Raw genomic sequence first — 12,567 nt, forward strand, 5'->3', positions numbered from 1 at the left:
TGCGCATTCATCTCTATAATTCGGACCGGCACAACCGTTGCGTTGCATTGCGTTTTGTAATGATGCCATCAATATTCTTCTTGTTGAGCCATCATCTTCTTCACCAAGTCAACACACAACCCTTTGACCATCTTGAATTTTTTGTGCTTTCTCTTTCTCTTCTTGCTCTTTGTCACTTATGCATTATCTTGATCTATTGGCTTCATCTTCCATGAATAACAACCACAGGTCGCGGATCTGGCGACGGTGACAAACGGGGTAGTGTGGCTCATTTTTAACTGGTCCAGGCAACCTGCTACACAAGTAGAAATGGCAGAACTTGGCCTTCTCACAGCAGCAGTTTGCTCATTCACATTCCCACATGGAGAGGATAAATGGACGTGGAAACCAGAGTCATCAGGTTATACCAACCTTTTCATTCTGGTTGTTGTTTATCTTTTACCTTGTCAAACATTTCATATTTATGTTTTATACGGTTATACCAACCTTTTCGTTCTGGTTGTTGTCTGTCTATCTTTTACCTTGACATACATTTCATATTTATGTTTTATACTGTCATACCAACTTTTTTTCGTTCTGTGTTGCTGTCTGTTCTTAAGGGACTTTATTTCTTTCTGTATAAAAGATCCTAAAAGATCTACAGCAGGCAGAAGATGCTTTGTCTCAGGGCATGGAAGCATTATAGCAGTCTCTAGCAGAGACAATAGCAGGCTCTCTTGGCTCCTCAAATTCGTCAGGCAACGTAGCCAATTACATGGGCCAGATGGCCATGGCTAAGGGTAAACTAGGAACACTAGAGGGCTTCATTCGACAGGTTAGCTTAATTCTTCTGTGTTTGGATTTACCATCCAAACATCACCTGAATTAATCACTTTCCGGATTCAAATTCAAAAAGTGACATAGTTCAATGTTGTTATTACCAGGCTGATAATTTGAGTCAACAAACCTTGCAACAAATGCATAGGATATTGACGACACGCATCATCATTGTTTGGTTATCTATACTATAATATAAAGCATATAGGAAGGACGTAATTGATGGCGGCTAGTGTTCAGCCGTGAATCATAACAGTGATGGGATGGTTTGGTGGTTTCAAGCCGAGCCAGCGGCGGCCGTGTTCCAGCGGCACATGAGATTTCATAGATCAGCTTAAGGTTCAACTTGCATAGGCATACGGTTAGTGATTTCAATTGGTATCTCTTTCCATCTATCGAACAATATAGCATGTGATTATATTCAGTTACAGCAGGCATTTATTTTTGTGTGGTGTTATAGTTGGTTTTATGCTATAATGGATTAGTTTAGATCTACGTTTATTAAAATTATTATTTACGAAAATTGCTTGATTTAAACTTAGATCTGTGTTACGAAGTTGAAAGCACAAAGTATTTTGAGATTTTGAATCGGCTTTCAAGTTGGGAAATGATCTGATTGCTTGTTAATTGAAAGCACCCTTGGTGACGATCTGGTTTCCATACGGGTCATTAGTGTTTTTTATCCCTGTTTTTTGTTGTTATAGTCAGTGGGGAGCATAGATCCTTAAAATTTTAGGGACTTCAAACTTGTGAAGAAAACACAGCTTAGCCATAATGTGTCCAAGTTCAGATTTGCAGCGGTGACGACAAGATTACAACGCAATACTCATTGAAAGTTATCAAGTTGAGAGGGATCACGTCGTATCTTTGTCTGGTACTATTGCGTCTCTGAAGTCCAGATCTCTTCGTGCTCCATTGATGGAGCAAATGTACTTTATGTTTTGTTTTTAAAGCTTGAGCTTGGCTTGTAAGTATTTTTTTCAAGCTAAAGTTTGGCTCGTTTACTAAATAACTTTTAGTTAAGCATGGGCTCAAGCCTGTTTGATGTTTCGAGTTTTTTTTACCCAAGCTGAGCTCGAGTAGCTCAGCTTGTTTACATCCTTTGTTTTAATACATATGTTATTTTCATCTAATGGTTACATATACGAATTGAATTTCAGCTGGTGAAAGATGGAATCTCAGATCAAGCACGCAGTTATGGTGAAGGTAATGGGCAGAACCGGGTCGAGAGGGCAGGTTACACAGGTGAGAGTGAAGTTTCTTGATGACCAGAACCGTTTCATCATGAGGAACGTGAAAGGACCAGTCCGAGAGGGTGATGTTCTTACTTTGCTCGAGTCCGAGAGAGAGGCTAGGAGGTTGCATTGATTTCGGTTGTCTTGTCATCATCATTGCAATGGTTCAGTTTTTACTCTCATTTTGGTGTGACTTTTAATGTTTGTTTTGAGTTGCAGACATGATGTTTTGGGGAGAAGATATGATTAGTGTAATATGTGTTTCATCTTTTGAATGGGTAATTGATTCAGTAGTTAAGCACTGGATATTAAGTTTATGATATTTTAGGTCATTTGAGAGCCATTGAGATTAGTTATTAAACACTGTTTTTTTGGTGTTGCCTACAGTCATGCAAATGCATATTATATAGCATCAAGCCTTCAAGCATACAACATTATTCTTGATTGTATAATGATTGGGTTGTTACTATAGCTCTTCACTTTGTTCAGTTGGACGGCTAGGGTAACAACACATAGTTATTTTCTCTTTCGGGCCTGTGATGCGGATTGATGTTGAACCTTCTAATCCAGTCCCAGGACCATTGCCGCATTTTTTAAACAGCATTGGTACAGTGTTTTGGTGTCATGTTGACTGGGATGTTACTGGTTCTTGTACAAAAAGTTTTAACTACTTTATCATACCATGCAAGTTCTTCACTTTCAATCTTGGTCTTGGTAGATGATGCACATGAACAATATTATTTAAAGGATTATAATCAAATACAAGTGGGTCACTTTGGGTTGCTTTTTAAATTATATGGGTTGGTTTGGGTAAGATATTTTCACCCAGTGGGTCAAAATGGGTCAATTAAAATTCCATCTCATATATTTTCGGGTCAAAACGGGTCGACAACTTCAAAGAAATGGATCAACGTGGGTTGGTGTCTTAAAGAAACGGGAGAAGTGTTGACTCCGCCGCAACGCGCGGGTTTCCCACTAGTTATATTTATAATTAACAATTTGAGTATTCATAAGACGACTAATGTTTAATTATAAAATAATATGTGTTTTATATTGACATTCAACTCATTTATATTTGTATTTACTTTTCAAAAAACTCATTTATATTTGTTCTTTGTTACTATGTGTTTTAAATTGACATTCAACTCATTTATTTTTGTTTTTTGTTATTTAAACGTCTTAAAATGAAGATTTCTTTATTTGTTCACCTATAACCTTGAGTTGGAATGATATGTTTATTTAATAATAAATAATATGTAACAAACTGTTATTGAAGTCTGCTGATTCTTTTCTAGTAATCATGGTTGTTAGCATTATTCTACGTTCCCACTTTATTGTAAAGTTAGTTTAATAATATGTAACAAACTGTTATTGAAGTCTACTGATTCTTTTCTAGTAATCATAGTTGTTAGCATTGTTCTACATTCTCACTTTATCGTAGGATGGAGCCTCTAGAGGCTTTATCAAGATACATTAGCGCCACCTAGGATCTACGTTAGCCAGGGGGCTCTATCACGCCCCCCTTTAACTTGCATGGTATGGGATGGAGCCCCCTATTAAACAAAATTAAAAAAAATTATTGGCTGAAATGATGTGGGCCCCACCTGATAAAGCCCTTCTTCCTCGTTACCATGATGGAGCCCCATCAATGACGCCCGATTTAATTTGCTTGGTGTGGATGGTGGCGCCGAAGGGGGCGCTATAGGGGGTGAGGTGGCACGATGGAGCCCGATTCAAGGTGTGGCCCAAACGGGCTTGTGTGACTTGTCCGTTTCCTTAATCGGCAGGAAGTGTGCAGACTTGGTGAGTCGATCAACTATGACCCATATTGTATCGTTCCCACGCTGAGATCTCGGTTACCCAATGGAGTCCGATTCAAGGTGTGGCCCAAACGGGCTTGTGTGACCGGTTCGTGTAGTTTGGGCTCGTGCAACGCATAACATACATACACACATAACAAATATTCACTTAAAATCATATAATTCAGTTCTCATAAGCACGTAACGTTACATCAAAGCAAGTCTAAAGTTCGAGTTGTCACATTATCCCCAACTAATTGGAAATTTCGTCCCGAAATTTGGTATGCACTCACTGAGGAAGCTAGGTAAGTTATAGCATTCACTGGTTTTCCTAGGGTGTCACATCCTCCCCCCGTTGATCTGGAATTTCGTCCCGAAATTCCGAAGTAGTAGCTTCAGCCTCAGTAGTGGTTGCATTGGTTTCAAATAACTGGGGGTACTTTTCTGTCATTCTGTCTTCACGTTCCCAGGTGTACTCTGGGCCACGTTTGGAGTTCCAGCGAACTCGAACAAGAGGGATTCTCTTGCTTTTGAGGACCTTCACATCCCGGTCCGTGATTTCTACTGGTTCCTCGACGAACTGCAACCGCTCGTCTATAGTGAGTTCCTTAAAAGGAATGATGAGATTTTCATCTGATAGGCACTTCTTTAAGTTCGATACGTGAAAGACATTGTGAACTGCTCCGAGTTCAGCTGGTAGGTTCAACTTGTAGGCTACTTTGCCAATCTTTTCTAAGATTTCGAATGGTCCGACGTACCGCGGATTCAGTTTGCCCCGTTTGCCAAAACGTACCACACCCTTCCAGGGTGAAACTTTCAATAAAACCCGGTCTCCGACCTCAAATTCCAAAGGCTTTCTACGCTTGTCCGCGTAGGCTTTCTGACGGTCGCGTGCTGCCGCCATGCGTTGCCGTATCTGTGCTATCTTTTCTGTGGCGTCCACTACAATCTCTGGACCCGTAATCTGACTATCCCCCACCTCTGCCCAACAGAGAGGTGACCGGCATTTACGTCCGTATAATGCCTCGAATGGAGCAGCTTGAATGCTGGTATGGTAGCTGTTATTGTATGAAAACTCCACCAATGGGAGGTGCTTTTCCCAGCCGTTGCCGAAATCGATAACGCATGCTCGAAGCATGTCTTCGAGAGTTTGGATCGTACGCTCAGTCTGCCCATCCGTCTGAGGATGATATGCTGTACTCATGTCTAACCGTGAGCCGAAAGATTTGTGCATCGCCTGCCATAGCTCTGACGTGAATCGTGCATCGCGATCCGAAATAATAGAGGTGGGCACTCCGTGCCTCGAAACAACTTCTTTAAGATAGACATCTGCGAGGGTGGAGAACTTGTCCGTTTCCTTAATCGGCAGGAAGTGTGCAGACTTGGTGAGTCGATCAACTATGACCCATATTGTATCGTTCCCACGCTGAGATCTCGGTAAGCCTGTAACAAAATCCATGGAAATTTCTTCCCATTTCCATTGCGGTATCTTAGGCTGCTGAAGTAGGCCAGCTGGTTTCTAATATTCAACCTTGACTCTCGCACAGGTCAAGCATTTTCCAACGTACGTAGCAATGTGGGCCTTCATGCTAGGCCACCAATAAGTAGTGCTGATGTCGTGGTACATTTTATCTGACCCTGGATGTACCGAGTAGCGAGACTTGTGAGCTTCATCCATTACAAGTTCGCGTAAACCGCCATAAAGAGGGACCCAAATCCGGCCCGTTACATAGTAGGCGCCGTCTGCCTTCTGTTCCATCTGTTGTCGTGAGCCGCGTAAGGCTTCAGCCTTGACGTTTTCGGGCTTCAATGCTTCTACCTGAGCATTTCGTATCTGCGTCGGAAGGCTAGACTGAATCGTAAGCTGTAGCGCTCGCACGCGCTTCGGTAAGGTGTCCTTTCGACTAAGAGCGTCAGCCACAACATTGGCTTTGCCTGGATGGTACTTGATGGCGCATTCGTAGTCATTAAGTAACTCGACCCATCGTCGTTGGCGCATGTTCAAATCCTTCTGCTTAAGGATATGCTCGAGACTCCTGTGATCGGTGTAAATCGTGCACCTGGTACCGTACAGGTAGTGTCGCCATATCTTAAGCGCGAAAACAACAGCTCCCAGCTCTAAGTCGTGCGTCGTGTAGTTCCGTTCGTGAACCTTGAGTTGCCGAGAAGCGTAGGCTATCACTTTATCACGTTGCATCAACACACATCCAAGACCCTGGATGGATGCATCACAATATACTACGAAGTCTTCCGTGCCTTCTGGCAATGAGAGAATAGGTGCGCTGCAAAGCCTATCCTTTAGATACTGAAAAGCAGTTTCCTGCGTGTTGCCCCAACGGTAGGTGACACCCTTCTGTGTCAGTAGCGTAAGCGGCTAAGCAATCTTTGAAAAGTCTCTAATAAACCGTCTGTAGTAACCTGCCAGACCCAAGAATTGGCGTATTTCCGTTGGCGTTCGTGGTGCAGGCCAGTTTCTGATCGAATCTACCTTGGATGGATCGACGTGAATCCCATCCTTGTTTACCACATGGCCTAAGAAGTGGACTTCTCGAAGCCAGAAGTCGCATTTTGAGAGCTTAGCGTACAACTGTTCCTTTCGAAGGAGTTCCAATATCAGACGAAGATGCTGCTCGTGCTCCTCCTGACTCTTGGAGTAAATCAGGATGTCGTCGATGAATACAATGACGAACTTGTCGAGATAGGGTTTGCACACCCTGTTCATAAGATCCATGAATACAGCAGGTGCGTTCGTAAGTCCGAACGGCATAACCAAGAACTCGTAGTGACCATAGCGGGTTCTGAATGCTGTCTTAGAGACGTCCTCCTCGCGGACTCTCAGTTGATGATAACCTGACCGTAGGTCGATCTTGGAGTAGTAACACGACCCTTGCAACTGGTCGAATAAGTCGTCTATGCGTGGAAGAGGATAACGGTTCTTCACCGTCACCTTGTTGAGTTCACGGTAGTCGATGCACATCCTGAACGTACCGTCTTTCTTTTTCACGAAAAGTACTGGAGCTCCCCAAGGCGAAGAGCTTGGACGTATAAAGCCCTTTTCCAAGAGCTCTTGTAGCTGCTTTGACAATTCCTCCAGTTCTGATGGAGCTAGACGATATGGTGCGCGAGCTATGGGTGCTGCTCCGGGAGCGAGCTCGATCTGAAATTCGACCTGACGATGAGGCGGTAAGCCAGGTAAATCTTCAGGAAACACCTGAGGGTAATCACGTACAATTGGAATATCCTCCAATTTCTTTTCCTTTACTGATGCGTCTGAAACAAGAGCCAAGATGGCAGTGTGACCTTTACGTAAGCACTTCTGAGCCTTCAAGAATGAGATGATGCCAACCACTGCACCACTCTTGTCGCCTTGAACTTCAAGAGGTTCCTGACCAAAACGAGGAATGCGAATAATCTTCTCGCTGCATAGGATTTCTGCCTGGTGTTGGGATAACCAATCCATCCCAATCACGACGTCGAAACTTCCCAAAACTATGGGAATGAGATCAATAGAAAAGGCTTGACCAGCTAGAATAAGGTTACAACCCTGAACTACGTGCGTGGCTTCTAGACTTTTACCGTTAGCTAACTCTACTACATGTTTGGTGGGTAAAAGTGTTGGTGCACGTTTTAGCAGTTGACACATTTTCACAGACATATAGCTTGTATCCGCACCCGAATCAAACAAAACAGTAACGTAAATATTGTCGAGGAGAAACTTACCCATAACAACGTTGGGATCGTTCACTGCGTCGCCACGACCTAGTACGAATGCACGGCCCCTTGCCTCGTTGCCGTTGTTGTTTCCCCCATTGTTGTTGTTGCCATTGCCCTGATTGTTGTTGTTGTTGTTCTGGTTCCTGTTGAGCTGTGGGCAGTGTCTCTTGATGTGGCCTTCAGCACCACAATTGTAGCATCCTTTGTTGCCCTGTTGTTGGTTAGGCTGAGCGTGAAGCTGGTGCTGATTTTGGTTCGCAGGACGAAGGCTTCTACGGTCTTTGGCCTCGTGACCCATCTTGAGGCATCTTTGACAACGACCCTTGTTACACTGACCGTTGTGGTGCTTGTTGCAGTTGTTGCACTTTGGAAGATTTCCGCGATATCCACCCTGCCTGTGGCTACCTGACGACTGCTGGTTAGGGCTTTGATAGTTGTCAGTCTTTCGCTGCTGATTCTGGGACTGAACCGAAACCGATGCTTTGCTTGAATCCCCCTCCCATTTCCTCTTGTTGTCACTGAGGGTAACGGGAGTAGCTGAAGAAGTGACTGTAGTAGTAGCACTGACACGCTTAGGCAGTTTATTCTGTTCCACTGCCTGATCGGTGATGCGATGAGCGAGGCGTTGGATTTCCTGGATGTTTTCGAGGTTAGCTGACGTCACGTGGCTCTGAATCTCTGGCGCCAATCCCTTGAGATACAACTCAATGCGCTTGTATGGAGGGTCCACCATAGTTGGACACAGAACGGCCAGCTCGTTCGACCGTTTGGTATATGCTTCGATCTCTGACCCGACCATTTTCAGATTGTACAGCTCGTCTTCTAGCTTGTGAATATCTTCACGCGTGCAGTACTCACGCTTGATAAGTTCCTTAAAGTCGTTCCATGGGGTGGCGTTAGCAGCTGCCAACCCAAGAATCTGCACCTGCGCGTTCCACCAGGTTAGCGCGATTCCTTCCAAGGTGCCAGTAGCAAACTTGACCTTGCGAGCCTCAGGGCACTCGCACATCTCGAATACTGATTCTAGCTTCTCGAACCAGTGGAGGAGTCCAACCGCTCCTTCTGTGCCGCTGAAAGAGTTTGGACGACAGTCCATGAAGTTCTTGAAAGTGCAGACAGGCTGCTGCGCGTGTTGACCTATGGTGTACGAATAGGACGAAGTTAAAATACAAGAGTGAATGTAGGATCTAGGGATCCTAGTGTGCCTATACTGCAGGGTATACTACCTGCTTGAGCTGCTGCAACTGCCGCGGCAACTTGGGCTTGAACAAGAGCCTCTAACTGGGCTTGTGTCATGTTAATTCTTCCAGCCATTGATCTTCATGTCAAAGGCGAAATAGGTGAGAAAAGTTCGCGAATAGTGCGATGACAGAAAAGCGTAAGCACGTAAGGGTTCTTAAGCAATAGCAAATAGTGAGCATTGTAGTCCAAGCATACCACGAGCAAAGTTCTAAGTAATTCTAGCAAGTAGGCAATAAACATAAACCTTATTACCTAGGATGTCGAGTCTTGCACGTGGAGCGAAGCGTCGTTGTGGATCGTTGAGAGCACTGTACTGGTTATAGTCCGGTTTTAATAAAAACTTTTTCCCGTATTAAAACCAAGTTCTCTATAACCAATGGCTCTGATACCAATCTGTCACACCCCCAAAATCCACACGCGGAGTACCACCGCTTGGGAGCGTGACGTGACCAGGATCAAGCCATCAATCATATCAAACATAGCATTTAATAATTATAAAAGTCATTAAAGTAGTTCATCATAACATGATTGATGTTTCAAAACCAAGCATTGTTTAAGAAGCGGAAGCATTATTGTAAACCCAAGTTAAAATACTGAAATGTCATAAGAGTCTAACAAAGTAATACGATCCTTGTTCACAACGACCGGCTCCTCTTTGTGCAAGCTCCATGTATCTAACGATCTGCAAGGCATGTAACAGAATGATCAACAAACTAGTTGAGCGAGTTCACAGTAAGTAAGTACGTAACAGTAAGTACAGGGTGGCTCTACTGGGCCGATAGTAAGTTATATAGGTGGGGGCTTCCCATGTTATGTGACCACTAGACTATTCGTATCAACTACTCGTATCATCCCTGTTCTTCTTCCGAGAACAGTAGCGCGTATGGGGTGTACGTAGGTCTTACGTACGTATCCTTCACAACCGAGGATAGGAGACGCGGGGGTGTACGTGGGTTTCACGTACGTATCCTTTGTACCGAGGATAGAAGTAAGTAATGCGTACACGTAGGTTTTACGTGCGTGCCTGACATCCGAGGCAGTAATTGGCATATGACCACGTAGGTGTTATCCTAACCTACGGAACCGTCCTGACATCCGAGGACCATGGTAGGTGATAGTCTAGGAAAAAGCATATGTTCGTTCTTAGTCAAGTGTAACCTTTATCCCATTCCCACGACCCGGGAATCCCATGCCTTAGTAGGAGTGTGAACTCACCTGGGTTTGCTCGGCAGACAGTATAATGCTCAAGTATACAAGTAAGGAATCAACCACGTCCTATCATGGTTACTATGCAAGTTAGGTTCGTATGTAGCACATTTGTATCACGTATGGTATCAAGTATGATCATGGCAAATCACATAACCGTATCAGCAGTTCATATCAAGTAACGAGTCCAAGTAGTCGGCCCAATTAACATAAGCAGTCCAATTAGCATCTATGCAAACAAGTCCAATAACATAACAGTCATAAGGTTGGGCCCGTAACAGCGTAGGCCCAAAACAGTGTACGTACAAAGGAGGTCTCGAGTCGCAACCAGCGATCTCGAGTCGCAACCGGTGGTTACGAGTCACAGCCGGAGATTACGAGTCGCAACAGGAGGTTGCGAGTCGCAACTGGTGATTACGGCTCATCATGGTCTGGTTACGAGTCGCAACGGGACTCGCAACCATGGTCTCGGCTTGTGCTGTTGTGGTCTCGAGTGGGGTTCCGACTCGCAATGAGTGGTTCCGAGTCGCAACCGTGTGTGTAACTGGTTTCCATAATTCCTGCATTGACTTATCCGTGATTCTAGCAAACAACTTAGGCAGTTTCACAATTCAGATCAAACAATGATTATTCAACATTCAATCATATTCATAATATCTTCAAATCATCACCATCTAGCATGATCATAACAGCATCAAATCAAAAATCGGATTATCACACAAATCTAAACCGGGTCATAAACATATCATCGAACTAGCATGCAACCTATCCGATTACCATTCATACAGAACCTGATTGTATCTATTATCAAGAAATCAATCCGAAGACCAATCATAAACAACATCATCTAACCGTCCCTAGTTCTCAATCATGCGGATTCTAATCGGTTTCATCTAAACATGAAATCATAACATCACTTATCACAAAAACATAAACAAAATACTAACCGATTACGAGTAAAGAAGGGTGATCCGAACCGGAGAATGATCGGATGTTCTTGTGCCTTCGATTTCCAAGCAACGAGAGAGAGAGAGTAGAGAGCAATAGGGTTTGTGTGTGTTGTGTAAATTGTAACAATGAAAGAAATCAAACCCTTACCAAGGGATTTGTGTTTGCGAGTGGGGAGTGGGCCGAGCCCAACTCGGTTACCCAATGGAGTCCGATTCAAGGTGTGGCCCAAACGGGCTTGTGTGACCGGTTCGTGTAGTTTGGGCTCGTGCAACGCATAACATACATACGCACATAACAAATATTCACTTAAAATCATATAATTCAGTTCTCATAAGCACGTAACGTTACATCAAAGCAAGTCTAAAGTTCGAGTTGTCACATTATCCCCAACTAATTGGAAATTTCGTCCCGAAATTTGGTATGCACTCACTGAGGAAGCTAGGTAAGTTATAGCATTCACTGGTTTTCCTGGGGTGTCACAATCAGGTTTGCATATTCTTTCTCTACTAATCATCATTGCTCTCATCTTCTGTCATCTTCAGATTCTTCGCACATCAAAACCCTTAAAGGTGGTGGTGTAGGATCATAAACAGCTCCGAGTAACCAACCAATCTGATGCAGCGGCGATGGTTTCAAAGTACAATCAGTTTACCGGTGACTAAGGTAAGTCAGACCTCTTATTTTGTTTCTTTATTTTCGGAAACTGATGAACTTTTTTTATGGTCTAGGGTTTTGCTGGCTGTGATTTGGTGAACTGTCGTTAAATCTGTGGCGAGGACAAGGGTAAAAAACGGCTACCGGTCAGTGATGTATTCTCTGGAAGTGGGTTTTCGGTCAGGATTAGCTGCTGCCATAATTGGGTTTTTGATTTATAATGAATTCTGGTATGTTTATGTACAGGTTCATGACATTAGGATTCAAAGTTTTCTACAGTTTTGGTTAGAGATGTAATTAAAGAACAATTTTTTTTACTTCTAGAACCTGTTACATTTTGTTTTTGTTATGTGTTTTGGTTGTTAAAGTGAATCTTTAGGTCACACATTCAAGATTGATGAGGTTTCGGATTTGTATCAGAAAGCCTTGAGTGTTTCTACATCGGTGACCAGTCGGAATCAGAAACCCAAGCCGGAACCATTTCTCGCCATCATTTAAGTAATCATCGCCATTCAATAGATGCATTCGCTTTAACTGCGCATTCATCTCTATAATTCGGACCGGCACAACCGTTGCGTTGCATTGCGTTTTGTAATGATGCCATCAATATTCTTCTTGTTGAGCCATCATCTTCTTCACCAAGTCAACACACAACCCTTTGACCATCTTGAATTTTTTGTGCTTTCTCTTTCTCTTCTTGCTCTTTGTCACTTATGCATTATCTTGATCTATTGGCTTCATCTTCCATGAATAACAACAACAGGTCGCGGATCTGGCGACGGTGACAAACGGGGTAGTGTGGCTCATTTTTAACTGGTCCAGGCAACCTGCTACACAAGTAGAAATGGCAGAACTTGGCCTTCTCACAGCAGCAGTTTGCTCATTCACATTCCCACATGGAGAGGATAAATGGACGTGGAAACCAGAGTCATCAGGTTATACCAACCTTT

General features: G+C 43.5%; 1 protein-coding gene and 1 long non-coding RNA gene across 2 annotated transcripts; both read left to right on the forward strand.

The window, feature by feature from the left end:
• The first annotated feature begins 635 nt into the window (after positions 1–635).
• LOC118484929 lies at positions 636–980 on the forward strand. The gene is made up of 2 exons (XR_004875090.1): positions 636–814; positions 924–980. It is a non-coding gene; the product is annotated as an uncharacterized LOC118484929 (long non-coding RNA).
• A 973-nt stretch (positions 981–1,953) lies between these two features.
• LOC110896508 (40S ribosomal protein S28-2) lies at positions 1,954–2,242 on the forward strand. The gene has a single exon (XM_022143817.2). It carries the CDS (start codon positions 1,987–1,989, stop codon positions 2,182–2,184), a length of 198 nt encoding a protein of 65 aa, XP_021999509.1. The 5' UTR covers positions 1,954–1,986; the 3' UTR covers positions 2,185–2,242.
• The last annotated feature ends 10,325 nt before the right edge of the window (positions 2,243–12,567 follow it).

Source organism: Helianthus annuus, chromosome 12 (genome assembly GCF_002127325.2).
Source record: "Helianthus annuus cultivar XRQ/B chromosome 12, HanXRQr2.0-SUNRISE, whole genome shotgun sequence".
In the NCBI taxonomy this organism is placed as follows: domain Eukaryota; kingdom Viridiplantae; phylum Streptophyta; class Magnoliopsida; order Asterales; family Asteraceae; genus Helianthus; species Helianthus annuus.

Excerpts from the sequence above, each read along its gene's own strand:
- LOC110896508 (XM_022143817.2), top strand. The coding sequence starts at position 1,987 with ATGGAATCTCAGATCAAGCACGCAGTTATGGTGAAGGTAATGGGCAGA.